This window comes from Coenobita brevimanus, chromosome 58, assembly GCF_032717465.1.
Source record: "Coenobita brevimanus isolate Jiangsu-jjx chromosome 58, ASM3271746v2, whole genome shotgun sequence".
In the NCBI taxonomy this organism is placed as follows: Eukaryota; Metazoa; Arthropoda; class Malacostraca; order Decapoda; family Coenobitidae; genus Coenobita; species Coenobita brevimanus.
This window is the reverse complement of record NC_137011.1, coordinates 2,156,301-2,183,435: the sequence shown is the minus strand read 5'-3', so window position 1 is coordinate 2,183,435 and position 27,135 is coordinate 2,156,301. Positions and strand designations below refer to the sequence as shown.

Sequence of the window (27,135 nt, the reverse complement as noted above, 5' to 3'; positions counted from 1 at the left end):
AGCTTACTAACACCTCTTCCTGACCGGTTTATTTCTGATTCTGCCCCCTTGCTATATTCTTGTGTGCTATTCATGCAATCTATATCGACAGTAAAGATACACATATATATATATATATATATATATATATATATATATATATATATATATATATATATATATATATATATATATATTTATTTATTTATTTATTTATTTATATAAAGGATATTAATGGGTACTTTGGAAAATAAATCACTAAGGAAGAGATGCTAGGGACCATCCTTCCCCGACGAAGACAGGGTCCTGGTCAAGTCAGCACCTTTTCCCATTGCGTGACTCTAAGGAATACTATAGAATTTTCTTTGTTGTCCTCGGTAAAGTTCATAGTAATCCTCCATCGACACAAAGAATGTCTGGAACACATTTTTGAGGCACTGGGGGGAGCGTCTTTGTAGTAAGTTGTTCATCTTTGCCATCAACCACCTAACCTTACGTGCATCCCTAGATTTTTTTTTTTTTCCTTTTTCGAGTTTTGCTGTAAACAGGTTTATGTAAATTGTTTTTGTGTGAGGGAGTGAAGAAAGAGTGGTTTTAATTTTGTCTGTGTGTGTGTGTGTGTGTGTGTGTGTGTGTGTGTGTGTGTGTAATATATTTCTCCCATATAAAATGTACTGAAGGAGTTAGTCGCCAACGAGCTCAGGTCCATATTTAAACAACACGCAAAATCATAACAGTAAGGGTTTTATTATATTTTACAAAGTATACATAGTATATTTGGAATATTATACTAAACGATATATTCATTTGCGTTCCATTCGTGTGTCCATTAATTAGTGTGAGGTATCAGGTGTGCATACAGGATCTCCAGACCAAACATTATGACGCTGATTACCCCACCACCAGCAAGTACCACCAACAAGCCCTGCAGGATGAAAAGCCATGTTGAGAGAGAGAGAGAAAAACAAATTTTGGTAGCAAACATAGATTAAGAGGAGCAATCGGAGTTACATGGAACGACAGAGACAAATAAGGAGCTACACAGAAAGACGGGCAGACAGATGCGAGGCTACATGGAAAGACAGGGAGACAAATGAAGAGTAACATGGAGATACAGACAGATGAACGGTGTCAACTTTTGGCCAAGTTACTGTGTTAAACTAAGTGTAATTTCATATATTCTTTCTGAGACACCTCACCTACCCATATATTGATGATGCTTAACGATTCTCTGACTGCCACTTTTGTCGGAGGTTTGAGGCAAGTGGTAAAATTTGGGGTGTAGAGCTGAAGCCAGTGGTAGTAAAGACCCGCCTCTGTCAGTCTCATTATCCTGTAAAAGCAAAGTAGGTAATCATTTCCTCACACTCCTCCTTTCACTCTAACTTGGCACTAAGTTGTCTCTCCAACTTGAATACTGAGCAGCGGGCATAAAGTGACACGAATATAGTGCTAGTCACGAAGAAGGTCTATGGAAAGGATGTTGAGTCGTAGCATTTTCTTATTCTGCCACTGAACTACGTAAAATAAGCTGCAACAGGACGAAAATCTGAGCCAGGTTTAGGTGAGCAGAGCATACCATGTAGAATCAGATCAAATGTTTACCCAGTAATAATATCTCTAACAAATATATGTTCCCTTTAATACTGTATGTACATAATAGCTATAGTTTAAACTCCCCTTTGTCATTTGTTAAAGCTAAGTACACAGTCATTTCGCTACTCTGTTTCATCTTAATCTGGCCCAGAATTTTCGTTCTTCTCCAGCTTACTTCACGTAGTTCAGTGGAGGAAAAAGACAATACTACGGCTCAACATCATTTCCATAACACTTATTCGCTACTGACATCAAATTTTGCCGTTAATATGTTTTTACAGATTTGCATTCAACATGGAAAGATGGCAATTTTAGGCGAAGTTAGAGTAAAAGTTGTATAGCATCATATTTTACAACTAATCTACTTTCGCAATTATGCATACAAGATGGGTAGTAATTTTTTCTTCCAGGTTAGGATGAAAGGAGTATAGTATTTGGAGCTGTGGCCTTACACGCGACTGAGAGCGGGTACAAGTGGGCTGCCCTTGTGACCTGCCAGACCAAACATCATAGGTAGGATCTCCTCATTCGCCAGGTAGAAGTCACACCGACCTGTTCAGTAGTAGTAGTAGTAGTAGTAGTAGCAGCAGTAGTATTTTTTTTTCTCTTGGAGGGAACTGTTATTGCGGGTTGGCCTTTGGTTCCTTCTTCCTCGCATAAAGTTGTAGTAGTAGTAGTAGTAGTAATAACCCCAGGCTCCTCTGAATGTGACTCCAGTTGATTGCAGGCTGAAGCTGATCTTTCCCGACAGTTCACTATTCTTCTCTCGGGGTACTGGGAAGGAGCTGAGGGATGTTCGTGTAATCAGGTAGCTCCAAGACCCAATCACATAGGTGCCCCAGCATGAAGGCATCCCCCTTCAGCGCCAATATAGTTTGTAAATAATACACACCCTTACTAGCTGTTGAAAAATCCTGTGAAATTAGCACCTTTGTTCTGGGTTCAACGATAATAAGAGAATTTTTCATGAGCTTTTGCATTTGTTAATTTTGCTGCTTACAGTAAAAGCCTCAGAAATACTGTACATAATTATAAGGTATACACTTACCAGCTCGGGAAAAATCCTCTGTGATCAGACTTAAGAAACGGTAATAAAAGGAAATGAACATGAACTTATAATGTTTTTTTGTTGTTGGTGTGCACTGGAAACGCCTCACAAATAAAGTTGGTAAAATGTATAACCTTGGGAAATATTTAACAATTCTTGAAAAATTCTGCGCAATCAGGCTTAAGAAACGATATTAAATCAGGAAATTTTCATGAGCTTGTACATATAACTGCGAATTTTGTAAGTGCATCGGAAGTATAATTTGTAAGTAATGCATAAAATATTTTCTTCATACACTTACCAGTTCTTGAAAAATCTTGAGCAATTAGCATCTTCGTTCTGGCCTCTACGGTGATGAGGACGTGACCTCCTTTTCTCACAATTGAATCTAAATTAGTGACGTATGTGGAGGGCATGATTGTCTGCAGGCGATCCACTTGCTGTAGGTCACCAATTTCTCGCAGGATACCACTCTCAGCCTCCTACACAATGGAAGTAGTTGTGGTAGTAGTTGTGGTAGGTGGTGGCGGTGTTCCTGTTGTTGTTAATGCAGCCCCAGGTTCATCTGAAATGTGAACTCGGTAGACTTCAGGTTTAAGTCCCCCTTCTGCACTCCACCATCCTCCTTCTTGGGGGACAAAGAAGTTGAGGGATGTTTGTATAAGTAGACAGTTCGGCCACCCAGTTGTATCAGTGCCATCACGTGAAGGCCTCTTTCTAGCACTTAAACAAAATGAAACAGATTGGCAGCGGGGAAATGTGACCGTACTGTGGTACTTTTTCCTTTTTTCCTTTTTTTTTAAATAATATAGACATCATAGTTTATGTTCACGATCAGCTTTTCTTTTTTCGAATATGTTTTCCTATCCCAAGCTTGAAGATGGTGTAAGCTGTTCCTCGTATTTTTCAGCTTAAAAATTTACAGACAGATTTTCTGCGTAGTCTGATGTGTACTCCAAGAAGTTGCATGCAGAGTGTTTGATGATCAGTTTTTTTACTTTTTATTTTAATGTTCGGGTTTTTTTTTTTTTTTATGTTTAAAGCAAGCCTTATTTCTTGGTTTTAGTTTTAGTGTTTTATCTTTGTGTTTTTTGCTATCTAGTCTTTTAGCCCGTTTTGCTTTTAAACATTGCAATATTTCGTGATATGACCCTAGCTGTTGCGCTGCCAGAAATATTTATTCAGTCAATCAATCAGTAAGTCAGTCAATCAATCAATCCATCAGCCAGTCAGTCAATAGCATGGAGAATAAGAAAGGCACAAGGTGATGGATGATGATGATGGATATAATGTAAGAGTTAGAACTTACTAAGAAAGACTGAGCCACTGTTGTGCCACGCGGTACAAGGACAGTGACGGGGTTATCGAGGATGTCCTGGAGGGTCTGTATGGGCAGCGGGATGTATCTGACAGCCAGGATGGACATGAGGTTGCCGGCATAGCTCTGTGTCAGCACCAGCATCATCAGCATCCACACCCCCAGCACCACACCCTCCCACCACCACCACCCCGAGACAAACACCATGTCTGACTCAGAAATATTCATCAGTTGTTCATGACCTTCAGCAACCAAATACAAAATTATATCCAAGTGAGCAAAATTTCAAGGCAAGGGATAACGAACAAATCATCATCCTTATCAATATTCAGTCCTTCTTTCCCACTCTAAGGTGGGGTGAGGTAGAACCCAAAGAGCCATGAAAAAATAATATTAGAATGAGATGCCACCAAGGTTTGCCCAATTGAATGAGCTACACTCGGACTCATTCACCATTCATTATAATTTCAGATGAACACTTTACCTTGGTGCAGCAGGACACGGATGCAACTGGCAATGTTGGTTAGTTGCGTGGTTCGACATGGTGTGCGGACAGGGAGGTAGCTGGGTAACATGGTCATGACGGTAGCCACTACAAGCAGCGCCATCAAGATGCCCACCCACACTACAAGCGTCAGTGGCACCAGGAAACCCCAGGGATCCACCTCAGGGCGGCCCCGACGTGCTATTATTCTAACGTACCAGTGAATGGCGGGAAACGTGAGATCCACAGCCTCGGCCCGATCGGGAGTTATGTGGAACAGTCCCAGCCCGATGTCAACCTCCTTACGACGGAACAGTACAAAGAATTAGGTAAGTCAACAGAGACAAATTAAAGAGAAACATGAACACAGCTAAATAGCATATGATCTGAACCTAGACACCCACACAAATACATGTAGTCCATGTGCCTACTGTATATGACAGTATATTGGGAATTACTACCGCTGTTCAATTAATGGCATCGTCCAGCCGTTAGATACGTCTCTTTTATCTCTCAGAGTGTTTCTTGGTGTATGAGCAGTATGGATCAGGTCTACGGTGTATAAGGTACAACAGTTTGAGGGTTTATAAGACGGTGTGATGGTTTATGAGTTGATGTGACGATGTATAAGTGTGTCAAGGAATATGGGGTCATGAGGAAGTTCGATCCTTCATTAGAGTTTGCTATATGGTTTATTAGAGTGTCCCTGTAAACAATACTGCGGCCATTTCGTCGAAACGCAGACAACTACCAGAAAATTGACGAGAAAGAGGACATTGAGAGGTGTGTGAGGGCAGATTTTTAATTTTCTTCGATTTAAGTAACATGGTCCATAATTTGTTTTTCTTATTCTCGTTTATCTTAACGCAATAGAACATAAGCCACAGTGTTTTCAAAGACATTAACTACGTAAATGGAATAAATTTATTTGTGTAAAGAGTTAGCTACAGCTGATTGCTGCACTGACAACTGAAAATTCAATATGGCGGCCAAGCATAGCCTCCACTTTTTTTTTTTTTTTTTCCAAGAAAGTATGGTCATAGAGTTCTGTTAGCTCACCTTATTTGGTTTGGATCGGATTAGCGGTTTAGGGGTTATGATGTATTTACCGAATGTGTCAAGATGATGATGAAGAAACACTAACCTTTCTTTTAGCCATACCAAGCATACCAGTCCAGGAACCATTAGGTAACTTGACGCCCCAGCCACCGTCTACTGGTGTAAAGAACTTGAATCTGACAACAAATGAAGGGAGTTGTTGGCAGCTCGTGAAGTTTTATGTGAATGCCAACATTAAAATATCTGTCATTTTTTCTGATAAGCGAATGGGGGCTATGTACCATTTTTTTAGTTTAGTAATACCAGTTGCTTATGGACAAAACCTAATATTATTCCAGGCACGGATTAGGAGGGGTCATATTCTGTAAACCGGTGATGAAATATAATAAAAAAAGAATGTTTTTAATGAAGTTATACGACAAATATTTTATACAAATGTTATCACATTAATAAAAACTGGGATTAAGTAATATATTCTGAGGAATTAGGAAATGAATTAGCTTGAATTAAACTTGTGGTAATTTCGTTAGGAATCACTCCCGCCCTCTCCTCTTTTCCATAGTCCTGTATCCGGCCCTGTTATCCATAAAGATATTTCTAAAACAAATGGGTCTGGTAATGACATACGTGAAGTTCATGGCTTCTGCGATGGTTTCCAGTAACGTAACCTCTGGACTCATGGTAATAACACGTTTGCCACCTGGAGCATCTGGGTCAGCCACCACACGTATCTGAGTGGTGGGGATCTCCAGGTAGGACACTCGCAGACGTGGACCCGTTGACAGACTGGAAGTTACGTTAACACCCTCAGGATTCTACGACGCCCTTTCAACCATTAATGAGGTAAAGCCACTCAGCCTAAGGACTTCAATTTTTTTTTTCACTGATACTATTCAACACCAAGAAGAAACTGGATAGATAAGATAAATGAGTGCCTGAGAAAGGTATAGAGGCTGACGAGACCAGGGAACTGACAAACGATCGAGCTGGTAGATGAATTTTGTGCAGTGGAGTGTATGGCTAAATTTGCCATCAATTTTTAACTTGACAGTCCTCGGACTGATTGTCAGACAGGTGAGTGTGAAGCTACGTGCCAGTGTTTTATGTCCTACCATGTGGAGCCAGGATTCCGAGGGCTTGAGGGGTGAGTGAATGGGGGTGTGGCTCATTCGGCTAAGCAAACTTTGGTTAGTATCTCATTCAGTCACTTTATTCTGGCCCTCTAGACCCTACCTCACCCCCTCATGGACCCGAAACTATTTCTACCTTGACAGTGAAATGAAGTCCGGCAATGAGACAATGTAGAGTTTTTAACCCATTGTCACCATATTTTTTAGGGATGTTGCGGGCTAGCCCATGACTATACCTACTATATTTCTATCGAACGGTTTGAGATCAAAGTCAGAAGACAGTATCCAACATGAGCTTGCATTATATCCTTAAAGGTTGACCTACTGTGCTCAGTCCTAGTATGTTTCGTCACAAATTGTCCGTCAACCTACCCACCATTTTTTTTCTTTCTATCGGAGTAAACCAGTTCGGTTCAGCATTGCCAGAAATATTCTCGCAGAGCCGGATCTATTCTCACTGCAGCCGTGAGAATAATTATGGCCTTGACATAACGAGCAGTTTTTATCCGAGTTTAACCAGATTTGGTGGTGTTGCAAGGTAGACTATGACAATACGCTTTTTAGAACTAAAGGTTAAAGATTACAAGGCATGGTCGTCTTTGCTTTTGTCTTGTAGCCTTGATCTATAACCTTTTGTGCTCAAACCTAGTAAGTTTCGTCGTGAGCATTCCGTGAATTCTTCCATCAAATTAGGGAGAGCTACAAAAAAAAACTGTGCTTTAGCATGGCCGGAACTTTCTCGCGGGGTCATAACTTTTCTCATGACTGCCATGCTGTGTTTTCGGTGGCTTTACAATATTCATTCCGTGGCTACAGTAACCAAAGTAGTTAAATGACAACTCTTTCTAACCATAAGAAAAAAATAAGCTTTCATACATACGTGTTAAATTTTTGTGGAAAGAAAGGCAGTTGTGATGTTAACTGCAGTCCGTGGTGAGGTGACCAGGTTGCAACCTGGATAGGCTCTGCTTCAGGTGCGCCGTACGGCAGGTGTAGGTACACTTTGCTCCTGTGTGTACGCATGTCACTTTTAAAAAACAGATAAAATGAATTGGGTAAGAACCACAAAGGGAAGGAACGTAAAAACAGTGTGAGAAGAAATGGACGAAAATGAAATACATTTTTTTAAAACACAGAGATCAGCAAACCTTTGGTCTGGAAGGAGGTCATTCAAGATGATCATCATGGAGTTTGTCATGGCGAGTGTGGTGCGGATGTGGGTGAGGCTTTGGAGTGGGAGGTGGGTGAGGACGAGAAGCCTCGTCGACCACACAAGGAGGCGGCCCTTGAAGGACCACTCGGCGAAGGCGGCGAGGAAGGCTGGGTCGTCAGTCACCACCACCACCGTCACGGACCATGACACCTGCCGCAGCTGCTGGCGCCACAGGGGTGCAGGTTAAATGAGAGTGACCTACCAGCCTCAGCAGTAATATAAGAGTGACCTACCCACCTCAGCAGTGATATAAGAGTGACCTACCTGCCGCTGCAGCAATGTGAGAGTGACCTACCCGCCTCAGCACTAATGTGAGAATGACCTACCCGCCTCAGCAGCAATGTGACGATGACCTACCCTCCTCAGCAGTATTGTGAGAGTGACCTACCCGGCGAGCCTGGCCGACCACCCGGGAGAGCTGTGCCTGCGTCACGTTAGCGTCCTGGCCGTCCGCCGCCACCTCGAACACCCCCAAACCCCACGGCGCTACAACTCCACTCACACCTGCAAACTGTTGAGATAAATTGAATTTTGGCGGAAAAAAAGTCTGTGACAAAATTTAAACTTTTCATATGTCATTAGCATAATTTCTACATTTTGGGGAGCAAGTACTGAAATGTGTAGATAATTATGCTTACCGATGTGTTCCTCGTGGTGACAAGGATGGCGAAAGAGTCTTCTTTAGATGCCGTTTGTAAAACAGTGCTGAGAGCTTTTGCTGTGTGGGTTGACTCTCCTGTGCCCGCTGAAGTAGTCAAAATTTTAAAACAGAGACTTAACACTTCAACCTATTGTATCACTGAATTACATTAAAACAGAGGCAGAAGATTTACAATGAATTACGTTAAAAGAGAATGAGGATTTACACTTCAACTTATTGTATCACTGAATTAATGATGTATCACACTGACTGAGTTTCATAACACATCGATAAATTTTACAGCATTCTAAAACGTGCTCTCTCATAGTGTGTAAGGAATTTTTGATCTTTATAGTTCGGTATGGCATAACTAAGATAAGATACAGTGCTTGAGGACGACCTTTTTATTATTCCATTTCCTTGGGTATAACTGTCACTCACTATTACCCGGGAGTTCAGTTTAAGTTTGTTCATAAGGGGATTTATAATACATGCACGTAACAAGATACATGTTTAAGGGAATATAACGTTCTTCCTCTGACTACTTAGGCAGCTAAAGTTCAGTGCCTCTACTTAGTGTCAATAATCGTAGCCTCATGATGACTCACGTGACACTCTTCCTGTTGAAGAGAGGAAGAGGAGGTGAGGAGAGGCGAGACACATCAGCAAGATAGCCATCTTCATCCCTGCTGGATAGTGAATGAATATCGAAGTGAATTACAGGTATAGTAATAGTAGTAGTAGTAGTAGTAGTAATGGTGGTGGTGGTGGTAGTGATGGAGGTAGTATTGGTAGTGGTAGTAGTAGTGGTAATAGCACTAGTAGTAGCAGCAATAGTAGTAGTTGTGTTTGTTGTTGTTGCTGCTGTTATTGTTCTTGCTCCTGTTCTTGTTGTAGCCACAGGTTCATATGAATGTGAACCCAGCGGACTGCTGACTGGTTACCCTTATCCTGCAGCCCAACATCCTCTTTTAGGTCGGGGGAGGGGACAGTGAGGGAGTTGGGGGACGTTTATAGAACCGGGCAGCTCTACGGCTCATTAATATCAGTGCCACCACATAAAGGCGTCCCTCTCCAGCACTACAGTTACAGAGGCCGAATAACTCTACTATCCTTATCCTCCCCCATATCTGTTACCGTAGATACAAGCACAATAGCACGAAAGATGAAAAATAGGCTGTAATATCGGTAAATTCATGGGCATCAACCAGCTGTCGCCTTTTCCATACTTGCATACGTCGGCCGCGGTTGTAGCTGTGGTTCTAGTTTCACCATCTCTTGCTGTATTTTTCTTTCTTTCGTCTGAGGGAACTGAGCCACTCCCTCACCTTGAACACTAAGTCGTAGTTGCGTAAAATTCGACAGCCTTTGTTATGAGGTGTAAATGAGTCTTCTTGGTTACTAGACAAAGCAATGCTCTAATCTTACTACACCTGGCCATTAACCAGACTAAAAGAAGCTAGGGAACTCTGTCGGATTAAACACACAGCACCTTTCTAGTTCTATTCATTTCAGATAGATCGTTTTTATCACTTCGTCTCACTTTTTCCTTGCTTCACTGTTCGTTCATAGTTCATCCCTAGTCATAATTATTCGTATCATTACACAGTTGTCTTCTCCCATTGGCTTATATTTATTCCTATTCTTTGAGGGATGACTCTGAGATTAGGGAGTGATTAGATACAGTATATAGAGAAGAGAGGGCCACCACCGAGGGAAGTAAGTTCATCCAGCTGCTTGTAGCCCATATAAAAGTTTTCAAGGTAAGCATACTAAATCTACTGAAAAATTATATAGCTATAGATTAGATTTTTCAATGTGACATAATTTCCCATCAAATTTGTCCAGATCAGGAACCATACTATAATGACGCTCTACGAGCTATACAGGTTTATTTACCAGGCTAACTTTAGACCACGAACAACTTTCTGCCTCTCTTGCACAGTGTGAATAACAGCCTTCTAGTGGTGGCTGTAAATATAGTACAATTGGCAACATCCTTTTATCCCTGACGTAAATTCACACATGCATAAAACGCCAATATATCTTTATTTCAGGATTTAAAAATAAGAAATTGTTAATGTACTTCATACCCATTTTTAGTTACCTGTCACTATGTCTTATTTAGCAATGGTTATCTCACAGATTTACACATAAGTTTACACCATATTCTGCGCCTGCTTGCTGCCATTTCTTTGAGCATTTCCTTCCATTTTAGTAGCTTGTCTCCGTATCATTTCACTCTACTAACCTGAGTCCTTTATCACCGTTTTCTTTCATTTTACCAGTTTGTCTAATTATCCATGACCGTTTCCTTTCATTTTACTGAACATGTAGAAAAAAAAGTATCGTCCAGCATAGATTTGCCGAGGAAGGTGGCAGACAAGCACGCAGAGTATAGTCGACAGTCAATCTTTAGGTCGCTGGTTCAATGCTGGCTTTGATAAGAATAGTCTGAGGATTGGAATTTCGTAGAGAGACAGAGAGATGATTACTTTTACAGACAACCCATCACACTTCAGGATTAGAGCCAAAGTGATAACATGTAAAGGTGCATGGAAGGATTGCTGACCCTCATGCAACAAGCTGTCGAACCTATGTCCACAGTCGGTTATACAATTGTGCTTCATCTGAATGTCGTCTAGCTGAGATCAAGGTTAATTACACAGCAAGATAATTGAACTATACTTTAATGTTCATAACGTTGGTGCTTAAAGATTCTTTAACTATATTTACAGCACCTCTTATATTTCCAGGGTTAAAGGTATAGAGGTTGAAAATTAACCCCTTCAGCCCGATGACGTATATTATCTTGCTATCTTCAAGCGATTTTATCTAGTTCAGGGAGAGACATCAGGTTATGAAGGGGTCGATGGAGACTGCGTGTAACACCGTCACTAAAAAATCATCTCTCCAGGACTTAAAATCGTCAGGGTTAATAAGTATATAAGAAAATAATATCCGTACGACATCAGATCTAGTAAACATGGACGCCAGAAATGACTATTAATTTTTGTCCTTGTTAATGCCATATCCGATTATTGTCCCTTAATATAGAGGTTGGATAATTCATACAACCAAAATTTATTCTTGTACATCTGTATATTACTATTTTTATTTATAACGTTCCCTTACAAAGCAGCAGGAGTTATACAGGATTTTTTAGGCACGTAATAAAGAAGAAATGGAAGACGGAATGAAAATTTTTGTTTTTGCAGTCACTTGGTTCATGATTCAAACTGTGAAATTTTAAAACAGACTTACTGATATAGTATCGATGAATTTACAACATTATGATTTTCTGACACAATGCCCAGAGGATCATGGCACAGATGAGGATGCTTCTCTGGAAATTGAAAGTATGGAGAACAACAGCTCAGTCTAAAAGCACATCTGTAGGCTTCTAAATTCAGGTCTACGGAGGGATAGGCAAATGAAGCCGCTGGTTGGTATGGGTACACGGGTATTGGACTAGATGTGGCTTTACTGTAGAGAGGAAAGGATGGCTTCTCTCTGTACTTGTTGGATCGCAGGTCGCCCTCCTTCTGCCAGCGCCTGACCCATCTGCGGACAGTGGTGGCGCTCGTGCCCGTCCTCTCCGCTATGTCTCTCACGGACAAGCCTTCCATCCAAAGCCACACGAATCGCTTACGGTCCGCCATGGCAGTTTTCCTATAGGATCGTCGAGGGCGCATTCAATATCCCTGAGTAAAGCCATTAAAAACATATACGATGAAATGGGAAGACGAAATTAAGCAGGGTAATTTTGCTAGATCGGTTACGTTATGCAGTATATATTTCCAGTAAAAGGATGCCACTAAAAATAATGCATCCCCAGTTTTAGAACATTCAAGATAATTAAGATAAAAACGTTAAAAAAAAAAAAATGCTTTTCTCAAGGTTACGACAAACAAACAAAAAATGTGAAATGTAAGTGATTGTTGTGATTTAGGAACGGTGAAAACGAGTGACTATGCTAATCGAGGAATAATGAAAAGGACGGGGATAAGTGTATGCAAAAGAGCGGATAAATTTGAAACAGTGAGAAAAGCCATGTGTACTGTGATTGTGTGTGTGTGTGTGTGTGTGTGTGAGAGAGAGAGAGAGAGAGAGAGAGAGAGAGAGAGAGAGAAACAGACAGACAGAGACAGATAGACAGAAATATAACCGTATAACTGAGGAAAGCAAATAGACTGGCATGTGAAAGTAAGAGGTAAGTAGAAAAGAACTTTGGAAAACAGCAACAAGGGACATATAAAAAGTGGTTTGGAAATGCATAAAAGAGTGTTATAGGCTGATGGGAGAGTACCAGATCAGAGTAAGGCCCTTGGCTGATGCGTACTATACCCTTTTTACTTAACTTGGCCCAGAGTTTCGTCCTTTAACAGCTTATTTCACGTAGTGGCAGAAAAAGACAATGCTATGGCTCTACATCCTTTCCACCACAACGCTTTTTCACAACTAGTATATTCTAGCGCCAATCTATTGTTACAACTCGGCATTCAAGAAAAAGAGATGACAATTTTTAGGCCAAGTTGGAGAAAAAGAGTATAGGAGACGACATAAAATCCTAAGACCATCATGTGGCCCCCTATCTCTCCTTCCTATATCGTTGAGGAGTTCCCGGGTTTCATGCAAAAGTTTCAGGTATCGATCTAAAGTGTTAGGATTCTGTATAAAATAAATGAATGAAACAAAGAACTCCATCATAACTGTTATCACATCCACAGAACGATAACGTAAGCAATTTGTTTCGTGAATTCTGTTTTTCTTGAACTGCCGGTCCACACTTACTGTATGCATTCCAAGCCTTTTCAATCGTTCAGTATTCCCACTCACTCAAAGTAATAATTTTCTCTGTGCAATGAAACTCACTTAGGACCAAATGACCTCAAAAATACTGTAGTCAAAGAATCTTACTTTTTTTTTTTTTTTTTTTTTGAAAGAGAGAGAGACCGAAATCTTAGAAAGGTACGATTGAGGATGAAACCACAGTTAGAAATTAAACCATACAAGGCAGCACCATCACATGTTCGATTCCGAGGATCTTGATTCGTCCGTCAGAGTTCTTCTTCCGTCACTTTCACTTGGCCCAGATTTTCGTCCTTTAGCAGCCTATTTCCCCCAGCTCAGTGGTAGAATAAGACAATGTTACGGTTGTACATCCTTTCCATGGCACTTCTCCGTTACTAGCACCACATCCTAGAGTTAATATCTTGTTTTGGCTCAGCATTACAGATTGAGAGATGGTAATTATAGGCCAAGGTAAAGTTAACAGAGGATTGTAACCAACTCGTCCGTTAACTAATTCAGTTGTGTTGAGATTATTGTCACAGTAAGTAAGGGCAATACGAATATTCACTGACATCCACAAGAAAGTATCTGCCAGGTGCCATAAAAGGAAGTGCAGGACACGGGAGGATCTTTAAAATTCTACTTTAAAAAATTCTTTAATATTTGAATATACTGGTAAATGAATTATATTTCTTTTAATATATGGTAGTATGAGTCAAAATAACACCTGATTCTCAATCCTGTAGTTTTAACTGCTGAAAGTGGATGCTAGTTTTATTAATCAAATTTTCTTCGCTAGGTACAAGTATGAAATTCTGTCTGTCTATCGCCAGACGATTTACTCCTGTAAGGGATGGCCACAAACAAATCGCCTCCATGTCACCCTGTCCTCTTGCCATCTGGCTGCAGTCTCTCCAGCTCACACTCCCTCTCCCATATACTTCGCCACCTGTCCCTCCATTTTATTCAGTCTGTGATATTCTTTTCATTACAGATAGGACAAGTGGCCTTCTATACTTGTTCTCGGGAAGGGGAGGGCCTCTGCTGAGCTGAATTTAATCATTTCGTGGCAACAACAACAAAAGTCCAGAAATACGTTACCAGATTCAAGGGGTTATTAATGAACATCAATAATTTTCAGTGCTGTACCGCCAGCCACATCAGCACCACATTAACACCGTCAGCCACACCAGCACCACACTAACACCGTCAGCCACACCAGCACCACACTAACACCGTCAGCCACAACAGCACCACACTAACACCGTCAGCCACACCAGCACCACACTAACACCGTCAGCCACACCAGCACCACACTAACACCGTCAGCCACACCAGCACCACACTAACACCGTCAGCCACACCAGCACGGCGCCACACTCTCAAGACTTACCAGCGGACAGGCGATGGTGAGGCAGCGGCTGGTGAGGCAGTCGGCCGGGGAGAGTTCAGCGGCCAGTGAAGCGGCAAAGCCACAGCCTAAGTATTTATTGGCACACACATTCATGCGCACACACACTCCACACTGTCGTACTGCGTTTTCTAGCTCTTTACTTGCCTCCCTGTCTCTCTACCCATCTTCCCACCTATCTACCTATCACCCCATCTAGCTCCCTGTCTACCTACCACCCCATCTAACCCCCTGCCTGCCTGCACCACCAAATGAGGTTGTAACACAGATACGTATTTTTTTCAACCAGTGAACTACATAATTTTTAACGTCATTTCCAATTATACCAATGTTATGTCGATACCCTTATATACAGAAAGAAGATTGCTCTGTGGCGTTTACTATTTCTCTTTTTTTTTTTTTTTTTTTTTTTTTTTACCTTGGGATTTGCTGCGATCGTGTAGACCACTCCTTCGAGAGCAATGAGCCAGGTGGAGAGGATTCATTTGGCACCTTAGTCTTCAAAATCGGTCTATTATTCCTGCCTGTAGAGCGTGGGTGAACAAAAATGGAGAAACGAATGGAAACTTCGCCTTTGACTCATTTATCTTGATGTTCTCAGATTTCGTTATCGGAATTAAATCAGTAGGAAGAAAACAGTTTGGTGACAGGAGAGAACCTTGAGAAAGACCACTGTTGATGGCTTAAGAAGAGGTAATGTGATAATTTACAACAGAAGCTATTAAGCGACCAAAAAGAAGCTTGAAATGAAGGCAGTTAACTAAAAGTTTGATAGATATTTAGACGGATAGACAGACATTAAATATTGTATTGGTGAGAAAAATAAAAGAATACTAATAAAAAATGATGCTATTAATACTTCCTTACCCCACCCACCCTGCCCTATTTTACGGTGGCCTTCCATGCCCAATCATCAACCACCATACCCACCCACACTAACCCCACCAAACACCATACCCCCCACACCAAACCCACCAACCACCATTCCTACCCACACCAACCCCACCAACCACCATACCCCCCACACCAACCCCACCAAACACCATACCCACCCACACCAACCCCACCAACCTTTCATTCCTACCCACACCAACCCCACCAAACACCATACCCACCCACACCAACTCCACCAACCACCATGCCCACCCACAACAACCCCACCAACCACCATACCCACCCACATCAACCCCACCAACCATCATACCCACTCACACCAACCCCACCAAACACCATACCCACCCACACCAACTCCACCAAACACCATTCCTACCCACACAACCCCACCAACCACCATACCCTCCACACCAACCCCACAAACCACAATACCCACCCACACCAACCCCACCAACCACCATACCCACCCACAACAACCCCACCAACCACCATACCCACCCACATTAACCCCACCTGCTCCACCAAATCACCAAAATCCCACTAACCCCACCGGTTGCCTCATCTCCCTCCATGCAAACACACACACACACACACACACACACACACACAGGGGTTCGCTTATGTGTGTGTGTGTGTGTGTGTGTGTGTGTGTGTGTGTGTGTGTGTGTGTGTGTGTGTGTGTGTGTGTGTGTGTGTGTGTGTGTGAATCGATGAGTGGATGCGTGCGCTTGTGTGTGTGTTTATTAGAGTAATGCATCGTTTTCTGTTTTCAGTCTCTGATTCTAGAGAGCGAGGGGTTAGATGGGGGTTACTTTATGGAAAGAGACGAGAGACACGCGTGTAGATTGCAAGTAATTGTTTGTCAGCCCTGTTCTACCTATCCCACCACCAGGTTGTACAGTACGTAGTAAACGACGAGACATTGGAGGTTCCACCATTCGACAAGTACCTCCTTGCCTTTCCTCTAAAATGCCTCATCACCCAATAGACCTATTTACCTATTTGCCTACAAGGGGTATGCCTCTCTCACAACATTTCCTATCTCGGTTTTCTAGTTAAAATCCATGAAGAAACGAGGTCAATTGGAAGGAAATGTCTGAAAAGAAGAGTGAAACACACGTAGACTTTATTTTTCAGTTTTTTTTTTTTCTCTCCCTACTATACCTATCGAACCCCAGCATTTAGAGGAAAAATCGTGGATACCATTTTTAGATAACACCGAGACCTACTACCAGATTCATTTTAGGCTAAATATCTCTTCTGGTTTTCTCGAAAATCCCAGATTTATAAATATGACCCATTTTTACCCATTTCCCTGCGAAGGTATCGTGATGAGACCTAGCTCACGGGCTAGAGCAGCAAAAAATAGGTTTTCAATCATAGGTTTTCATTCATAATTCGGTTAATGTCGTTACTCAGTTTTGCTCTAAAATGCACCGTTTTCGAGATATGGGCACTTTTGTGTTTCTCAGTGCTATGCTGTGCTGGAGCGCAAGTAAGGTACTGGAGGCGCCATCTACCAGGCTTAAAATCTGTGGCCCAGGAGGCCCTGAAAACACAAAAGTGCCCATATCTCGAGAACGGTGCATTTTAGAGCAAAACGGAGCGACGACGACGGCCGTTTTATCAACTTTGTCCTATTTTTTGCTGCTCTAGCCCGTGAGCTAGGTCTCATCACGATACTTTCGCAGGGAAATGGGTAAAAATGGGTCCTATTTTTTAATCTGGCATTTTAGAGAAAACCAGAAGAGATATTTAGCCCACAATGAATCTGGTAGTAGATCTTTGTGTTATCTAAAAATGGTATCCACGATTTTTTCTCTAAATGCTGGGGTTCGATAGGTATAATAGGGAGAAATAAAAAACAATGAAAAATAAAGTCTACGGGTGTTTCACTCCTCTTTTCAGACATTTCCCTCCATCTGACCTCGTTTCTTCATGGATTTTAACTAGAAAACGGAAATAGGAAATGTTGTGAGAGAGGCATACCCCTTGTAGGTAAATAGGTAAATAGGTCTATTTGGTGAAGAGGCATTTTAGAGGATGAGCAAGGAGATATTTGTCCAAGGGTGGAACCTCCAATAGGTCTGGTCTTTTACTACCTACAACCTGGTTGTTGAATAGGTAGAATAGGGCTGACAAACAACTGCCTTACCTACAAGGGGTACGCCTCTTCCACCAGATTTCCTATTTCGGTTTAAAATCCATGATACGAGGTCAGATGAAAGTAAACGTCTCAAAGAAGGAGTGAAACACCCGTAGACTTTCTCAGCTTTTTCTCCCTATTATACCTATCGAACCCCAGCATTTACAGGAAAAATCGTGGATACCATTTTTAGATAAAACCGAGATCTATTACCAGATTCATTTTGGCCTTAATATCTCTTCTGGTTTTCTCTAAAATGCCAGATTAAAAAATAGGACCCATTTTTACCCATTTCCCTGCGAAGGTATCGTGATGAGACCTAGCTCACGGGCTAGAGCAGTAAAAAATAGGTCATAATTGATAAAACGGCCGTCGTCGTCGCTCCGTTTTGCTCTAAAATGCACCGTTCTCGAGATATGGGCACTTTTGTGTTTTCAGGGCCTCCTGGGCCACAGATTTTAAGCCTGGTAGATGGCGCCTCCAGTATCTTACTGTCTACCTTTCTTCTTGCCTGCCTTCCCGCCTGTCTGCCTGCCTGTCTACTGCTGCCTGCCTGCCTGTCTGTGTGTCTACCTGTCTGCATACCTGCTGCTGTATGCCTGCCTGCCTGTCTGCCTGCCTGCCTGCCTGCTATCATCTTGCCTGCCTGCCTGCCTGCCTGCCTCCCTTCCTATCTGCCCGCCTGTCTGCCTATCTTCCTGCCTGCTTGTCTGTCTCCCTGCCTTTCTGTCTGCTTGCTGCCTGCCTGCCTTTCTCTCTACCTGTCCGCCTGCCTGCCTGCTGCCTGCCTACCTGTCTGCCTGCCTATCTGCCTGCCTGTCTGTCTGCCCGCCTACTTGCCTATCTTCCTGCCTGCCTGCTGCCTGCCTGCCTGCCTGCCTGCCTGTCTGCCTGCTATAGCCTTGCCTTCTGCCTGCCTGCCTATCTGCCTGCCTGCCTGCCTATATCCCTGCCTTCCTACCTGCCAGTCTGCCTGCTTACTTGCCTGCCTGCTTGTCTGTCTGTCTGCCTGCCTGCCTGTCTGTCTGTCTGCCTGCCTGCCTGTCTGTCTGCCTGCCTGCCTGTCTACATACCTACCTGTCTACCTACCTACCTACTATCTACCTACCTAACTATCCATCCATCCGATTCCTTTTCCTGCCTCCCTACCTATCCACCTCCCTTACAGCCTCAATGCCAAGCACCCTATTTACCCACCTACCTGCCTACCTTCCTGCTAAGCCAAGTACCTACCTACTACCCGACTTCCTAACTGCCTCCCTGTCTACCTACATCTCTACCTACCTCTCTTCGACCTCTCTACTTACCTTACTGTCTACCTCCCGCCCTGCCTACCTATCTACTAGCCTACCTACCTCTCAAGTCTCCCTACCTACCTACAATACCTGCCTATGTACCTGCCACATACATACCTCACTTCCTACTTACATACCTATCTCTCTACTTACGTCCATAGCTACTTCCCTATATATTCTCTGCCTGTCTCCCTGCCTACCGTTCTTCCTGCCTATCTGCCTGCCTGTCTACCTACCTACCAACCTACCCACCTACCTGTCTCCCTACCTGACCCTCTGCCTATCTACCTCCCTGTCTACCACTTACTTGCCTACATACTTCCCTATCCATTTCCCTGCCTACCTTCATGCCTGCTACCTCCCTCTCAGCCTGTCTACCTTTTTACCTGCCTATCTCCTTACCCATCTCCCTGTCTACCTACCTACCCACCCACTCGACTCCCTATTCACCTCCCAGTCTACCTACATCTCTTCCTACTTCCTGTCAACCTCCCTACTTACCTATCTCCCTACCCATCTCCCTGTCTATCTACCCGCTTATTTACCTACCTGCCCACTTACCCAACTCCCTAGCTACCTTGTTATCTATACCTGCCTTTCAACCTCCCTAATTACCAATATTCCTCCCTATTTACCTACATCCCCCTCCACCTTCCAATCTACCTACCTGCCTATCTGTCCACTCCCTATTACCTACCAGACTATCAAACCACCTCCCTATCTACCTTCCTGCCTATCAACCCACCTCCCTATCTTCCTAACTGACTATCTACCTACCTGCTTCCGTACCCACCTCCCTATCTACCTATCTATCTACCTACCTGCCTCCCTACCCACCTCCCTATCTGCCTACCTTCCCTGCCTACCTTACTACTCCACTGTCTGGTTATACAAGCGTCCCTAAAATCCACCCCAAAGATGATGGATTGCAGGAGGAGGACAACTTCAACCTAAAATCCACTATTCTCACATTTCAGGCTAAGATGGGGATAAATGATGCTGTATAACTACTTCTAATCATCCCTCTTTTAGATTTATTAAAGCAACAAAATCCGTGTTTTAGCATTTATCTTTATTTCACACACTTCTTAAAATTACAGAGGATACAGAAAGAAAGGTGGTATTTGCATAACTTTATTTTACAGTCTTCAATAACTAACGAGTACTTACCTGATGCCTCAACTCCAGGGGTAAGAGGAGTCAAACGTTCGTCACCTGTAAGCAGAAAACATTATGCCACAAATAAACAAAGACCAAGCTAAGACTCTCACACTGTTGCAGATCTTGTCACTTACCACAGACTTTGTTCCAGCAGCTTCCATCTGTTCGAAAGTAATAAGATGACACTGGCACTTACCGTAGTATCCATTCCATAGGATGCTAACTTATTCACTAACTTCACACACCTATAATAAACATGAGCCCATGCACATTTTGTTCGTTCAACACACACACACACACACACACACACACACATACACAAACACAAATACAACATACACACACACACACACACACACACACACACACACACACACACACACACACACACACACACACAAGCAATACATGCACATACTACCGGTATATAATACAGACATATATACACTACGGACATACACAATATATCCACATACACGCTACTCAGACACACTCATTTCACATATGAACAACACTCCTACATACATGATAAACACACGATCCGTTAAATGAATTATGTGAGCGTAGTGTTTATGTATGTGTAGCAATATGTGTGTGTGTAGCATGGATTATTATTATATAATACATATGTATCTATCTATCTATCTATCTATCTATATCTATCTATATCTATCTATCTAGATCTATCTATCTATCTATCAATCTATATCTATCTATCTATCTATATTTGTGTGTGTGTGTGTGTGTGTGTGTGTGTGTGTGTGTGTGTGTGTGGTAGAAACAGAAATATTAGTAACAGTAGTAGTAGTAGTAGTAGCAAAAAAACTGGTAGTAATAGTAGTAGAAGTAGTAATAGAAGAAGAAGCAGCAGCAGCAGTAGTAGTGGAAGACGAAGAAGAAGAAGCAGTAGTAGTAGTAGTAAATGTATAGTAGTAGTAGTAGCAGCAGCAACAACAACAACAGTAGTAGTAGTAGTAGTAGTAGCAAAAAAGTAGTAGTACAGGTAGATAGTTGTTGTAGCAGACTCCCCAAGAAAAAAAAATAACTGCTGGCCGAAGTTGTGTGTCGGCGGCGCAACTGGGCAGCGCCATCACGGCTGTATCAACAGCGCTGCATAAAACCATAGGTTGGGCAATTTTGCACTCAACATTGGCAGCGACATCACGGCTGTATCAACAGCGCTGCATAAAACTATAGGTTGGGCAATTTTGTAAACGGGCAGCGCCATCACGGGTGTAAGAATAGCGCTGCATAAAACCATAGATTGGGCAATTTTGCACTAAACATGGGCACGCGTCATCACGGCTGTATCAACAGCGCTGCATAAAACTATAGGTTGGGCAATTTTGCAGTAACAGGCAGCGCCATCACGGCCGTAACAACAGCGCTGCATAAAACTATAGGTTGGGCAATTTTGCACTAACCATGCGTCCTATCACCCCTATGCCTACGTTAACACTGATCTGGGTATAGGTGGGCCGGGTGGGTCCGGGATGACACGATATCGGAGGGAGAAATGTCCTACTATCCCTTTCACTCCATGTTTCAAATTAATTAGCATTTTGCAGTTGTGAGATATTTAGACTTGCACCTACAATTACTTTACACCTTTCTTTATTCACTAGATTACATCCATTGCGACTGTAGTTTATACTCTGTGCCGATAAATAAATGTATCATCATTCTGACAACTCATTTAATATGGCCGCCGTTGTAAACACAAATATCGCCACTTTGTTTTTGTTTTGTATATCCTCATTACAATAATATTTGCCACCCTAATTATGTTCAACATGCTAAATTACGCTTTCTATACATTACTATGAATAAATAGAAGGTAAATATGCAATACCTTGCATGGAAGGGAAAAAATATAATGCTTGTTCATTATCGTGCACTTGACATCGTGTTCCTCATAATATCAGAGAAAATGGCGCCAAGTACACGCCTCCTAACGGCGGGAACAGGACTGCAAGTGCACGACAATTAACAAGGATTATATCTTTTGATTGAACAGAATCGCGGCATATTAATCTTCTAATTCTAATAGTAACGTGCAGGGTATAAAAATTAATATATTAAGCATAGTTAGCACAGCAAATATTAATTGTAAAGGGGGATATACAAAAACAAATTGAAGTGGCAAAACTTGTGTTAACAACGGCGGCCATCGTAGCATAGTTGCTAGAATGATGATACATTAATCTATCTGCGTTAAGTTTGAATTGTTATCGTATTGGATGCTATAGTTCTGAACAGGGACGAGTGTAAATTAATTGCCATTGATAGTATTTAAGCTTTGTATACATAGTATTAGCCTCATTCATATTCTCAGTGCCAATTCATAAACTAATACGTCTCTGCAGTTGCCAGATAGGGCCAGTATCTTATTGCTGTAAATGAAAACATGTTTAAGCTACGGTTTTATGCCGTGCTATTGATGCAACCTATTCTTGGGTGTTTAAGGAAGCGGCCACGTAGTCTGCTGCGGTTGTGATGTTTGTAACTCTGTCTTGCCACTTTACCCCAAGAATCCTTCTCAGTCCAAGAAACAAACTCGACCAAAAATGATACTTCGTCGGACTCCGTCTGAGTGAGGTAGCAACCTCCTACAACAGTACTGTGGTGCTTCATGTGTTGCAACAACACATTACACAATCTTACTATGATAATTACAGTAATGTTTTGATTCTGCTAAATTCCAGCACACACCACGTACTGTGTGCGATACTTGGTAATTGTGTGTGTGTGTGTGTGTGTGTGTGTGTGCGCGCGCGCATGGGGCATCAGACCAAGCACTTATCCATTTCTTAATTCTCGTATCAACAAGTCTGGTTCCCTTTTCCGTAATCTTCAGTATTTCAACTCCCCATTTTCATCCTACTCGGTTCCAGTTACATGAAATATTGTTCATTTTCAGGTTGTTCCTTCGTTTTTCATTCTCAACCTCTTCAATTTGGCGATGTAATTTTTAGTTTATTGCTAACTTCCGGAAGATTTTATTGGAGGTGTTAATCATGAATATATCTAACAAATTCATCTCGATACGTGTCTCAAAATGAACACATGTCTGAAGGAAGTAAGAATACACTGAATAATACACCATTGAAGTTTAGTGACGAAGAGGACTATGCATATCAAAAATTTTCACCCTCACTTTCGCAATTCATGTGTTGGAGTGCTTTTATTTTATTTATTTATTTATTAGAGTTTTGAGAATTGTGGAGTTTCAGATCTACTGCCATCTGTTTCAGCTCTACAACGATAACTTAACCAAGGTCTTCACCCACCCAAGAAAGTGGTCCCAAGAAGTCCACTTGGTATCAGCAATGTTTGGGTACTATCAGTTGTTGTTTTGTAAATATTTGGAGTCAGTGCAGTTTAAGAATGCTGTTTTAGGTGCCATCATTACCTTTTTTGACAGTTGTTTTGTTTTATTTCACATCACTTGTAAGGCAGTAAAATTTTGGGTAATATTAACTGCTTTCTATATTCTTTAGGTAGACAGATAGATACGGTAGATTTATACAGGTAGATAGATAGGTAGATAGGTAAGTATAGAGGTAATAGATAGACAGGTAGGTAGCTTGGTAGAAAAGTAAACAAATATAGATAGCTGGACAGACAGGTAAATAGGTAGATGGACAGAGGCAAATTCAAATACTGATTGATTAATTGACTGATTGATGAACAGTCACAGCTACTCAGAAATGATATTGTGGTAAAGCAAAGCAAAGAATTAGAGTACCTTCTCCTCAATCTCTCTTTCACCACCATCCCCTTTACTCTCTGACTAACTTCACAATCCAGATGTTATTCATAGCTACACCGGGTTTGCCTTCATGTCTCTCCTTAAGTAATGAACCATATCACATTTCCAGACACTGATATCCTTTGTTTTTCTAATACTTTACAGGAGAAGTTAATCAGTAAAACCAAAGTACTTATTTAGTAGCAGTAGTAGTAGTAGTAGCTGCAGTAGTAGTAGTAGCTGCAGTAGTAGTAGTTAAACCCAGATTTACATGACGTGAACCTGGTGGACTGAAGGCTGACGTTGCTCTTCTCCTGCAATCCACCATCCTCTTTTGCGGGAGTATGGGGGAAGTTCAGGGACGCATGTTAACCGGGCAGCTTCATCATCCGGTTATAACAGTGCCACCTCGTGAAGGCGTCCCTCTTCAACAATAACTCTTAAATAACATAAGTTTCAGGTTAAGCAGCACACCAACTTAATTTTTGCAGGGGACGCTCGTGGTACTGGCGGGAGGTGTGACAGCCAGCTTCCTTCCCTTCTGCCTGGAGCTCCTGTGCTCTTGCTTCTTTCACTAGGGCAGGAACTTCAAGCGTTAACTGCACTATTTCAAGAAGTGTTCACTCATCTCAGTAAAGTCTGGCAGTAGCCGAAAAAATGGATCTTCAGTGTTTCTTTCCCAAACGTCCTCAGGGATTCGTATGAAAGTATTGCATAGTGTCTGCCCACTGTGTTAGCATTATTTGGCGTGGAGAATTTAAAAATGATGTAATTACAAGGGGTATGCAATTTACTAAGCATTAAGAAATCAGCAAAATCAGTAAAGAAAATTCAGGATCATCACTCAAAAATATACACAACACTGCATTCAAACACTCTCAGAATTATTGATTTTATGTAACAAGAATACTCTCCTTAGGATAGTTAGTGTTTCTTCAAGAACTCATTTTTATACAGAAGAAGGCTATACGCTCTCTGACATTCCAACTGATCAAGTCACACATTAATATTAATACTGCAGATTAAAAGACTACTTAACATGTGCCCTGTACTTCACTTACTTGTCTGAAAGAAGCAACGGCAATTAGCTACTGTTATCCACTTACTTAAAATTCACGTTTTGTTTAGCGCAATTTCTATTTACCCCTTGAGAAGTGTACTAATTAATAAGATTGCCTCTGTGAGCTACATCTGTGCATAAAAATATATAAATACTGTTCAAAAAAATCATCTATAAAGCCAAAGTATTTCTTATATGTATAAAAAAAATATGTAAAAAGAACACCGTTGTGGAGAGCTATTTAACATAATTTAGTTTTACATTTAAATATGAACTCAAAAAAGGAATTGAAATCAGAATTATCTCGGCTCTCAAAATAAATAACTTGTGGTGCCTAATACGAAGTTGAAAAACCCACTTTTTCTTTTTTACTTGATCACTGGTAGATAAAACATTTAGGTATCGTACAGCAGTTTACAAATGTATGTGAATGAGTCTGGGGTGATACTGTACGATAGTGTAGTGCATGAGTGCCACAATAAATACTTAGGCTGTGGCCTGGCCGTCTCACTGGCCGCCAGACCCTGCGCGGCTGACTGACTCACCATCGCCTCTCCGCTGGTAAATCTTGAGAGTGTGGCGGCGTGCTGGTGTGCCTGACGGTGTTAGTGTGGTGCTGGTGTGGCTGACAATGTTAATGTGGGTGCTGGTGTGGCTGACGGTGTTAGTGTAGTGCTGGTTTGGCTGACAGTGTTAATGTGGGGTGCTGGTGTGGTTGACGGTGTTAGTGTAGTGCTGGTGTGGCTGATAGTGATAAGGTGGGGGCTGGTGTGGACTGGTATGCTTCATGGTTTTATTGTGCTCCTAGTTTTCTGAGCAAAATGCCATCGAAAATATTACTGCACACACCAGGATAACTGAACTGGACATCACCAATGGAGAAGAGCTACTCAGATAAGACCCACAAATAGACTTGAAAAAGAATTTGCCCATCCACTTGGCACTGGGATTCGCTGTACCAAACTCGTCAGCAAGTACCGTGATTGCAAATTCGTGGGTTTTGCCTGAACTATGATAATCCGCTTTCCTAGTTCCCTCAACAGCTTATCAGAGTGTGGTTAAGTACTCTACATCCCACTGAGAACCCAGGCCTAGTTGAATGAACTCAGTTGAGCGCTATCAAAGGGTGATAAAGGGGCCAATTCCGGGGTTCAGACCTATGTGTTTCGCGACCACGAGCCAATAGGCAGGGGAAAGTACGTTTAGTACTCTTTCAGCAACAACCCAAACGCAGCAACCCTGGGATCTAATGGAATAAAGAGAAGGCTCTGACATGCCATTTAGCCTAATAAAGCAAAGTCCTTCTTAAACTCCCCCCCCCTTTAGCCTTAACCAACAAAATCCCTTGTAGCTTCCCTATGAGCTTTAACAATACTCCTCGTAACTCCCCCATTAGCCTTAACAAACTAAACTGCTCATTAGCCTTAACAGTCAAAATCTTTCGTAACTCCCTCATCAGCCTTAACATCTTGGTTATATGTCTACCATCAACCGTTTCAGATGCTTTCCCAGAGCACAAGAAATCGCTGACTTATCATTCAGTACAGCGCGAGTGGACCGTGGGCACGCACCCACACCTACCACCAATTAGTCTTTAAATTTAATTTTCTTGAAAACATTTGCTTTATCTTCCTTTGCGTGCTCCAGATTTTGAAACACTAACTTTAGTATGATTCTAGGGTTAATTTTATCTGAGTAAAAAAAAAAAAAAAAGAGTGTTGTAGGCTCTTGGCATGGTTTCGATTCTGCACCGTTACAGACTTACAGTTACTGATGATCATCTCGGCGCAAATGGTTTAGTTTACTTCAGCCATGTATAACTATGAGGAACATCATATTTTCACGTCACAATAGAAATGGGTAATTACTTTGGCGTTATTGATGTAAAAGCAAGAATTAAATAAGACACCACTACTCTAATTCACGCCCAAAATTTAATAGGCATTTCTTGTATAGGGCAAAGTATGGAACGTCGGCGACCCTATCAGAAAACTACGATGGCAGAACGCACAAAATTTGTGTGCATGTGGCTGAACGGGATGTCTCTGCGATCCATTGCCGACGTGACGGAAGCCAGCACCACCACTGTCAGGAGGTGGGTTAGGCGCTGGCAGAAGGAGGGAGCCTTAACCAACAGGGCTCCAAGAATAAATCTG

At 41.9% G+C, this 27,135-nt stretch overlaps 2 protein-coding genes across 2 annotated transcripts in view; one reads left to right on the top strand and one right to left on the bottom strand.

Moving 5' to 3' along the window:
* Positions 1 to 27,135, top strand: part of LOC145402583 (glutamate receptor-like) — a 69,507-nt gene that overhangs the window by 31,952 nt on the left and 10,420 nt on the right. The gene's annotated exons all lie outside the window — the stretch shown is intronic.
* On the bottom strand, positions 321 to 26,760 carry LOC145402531 (glutamate receptor ionotropic, delta-2-like). Its single transcript, XM_080274525.1, has 15 exons — positions 26,745 to 26,760; positions 25,525 to 25,575; positions 20,178 to 20,222; positions 8,466 to 8,572; positions 8,216 to 8,374; positions 7,763 to 7,986; positions 7,495 to 7,623; positions 6,112 to 6,270; positions 5,570 to 5,660; positions 4,426 to 4,726; positions 3,933 to 4,150; positions 2,925 to 3,105; positions 2,028 to 2,127; positions 1,183 to 1,312; positions 321 to 416 (listed from the first exon to the last, which is right to left on the bottom strand). Exons 1-15 carry the CDS (start codon positions 26,758 to 26,760, stop codon positions 321 to 323), a joined length of 2,007 nt encoding a protein of 668 aa, XP_080130651.1.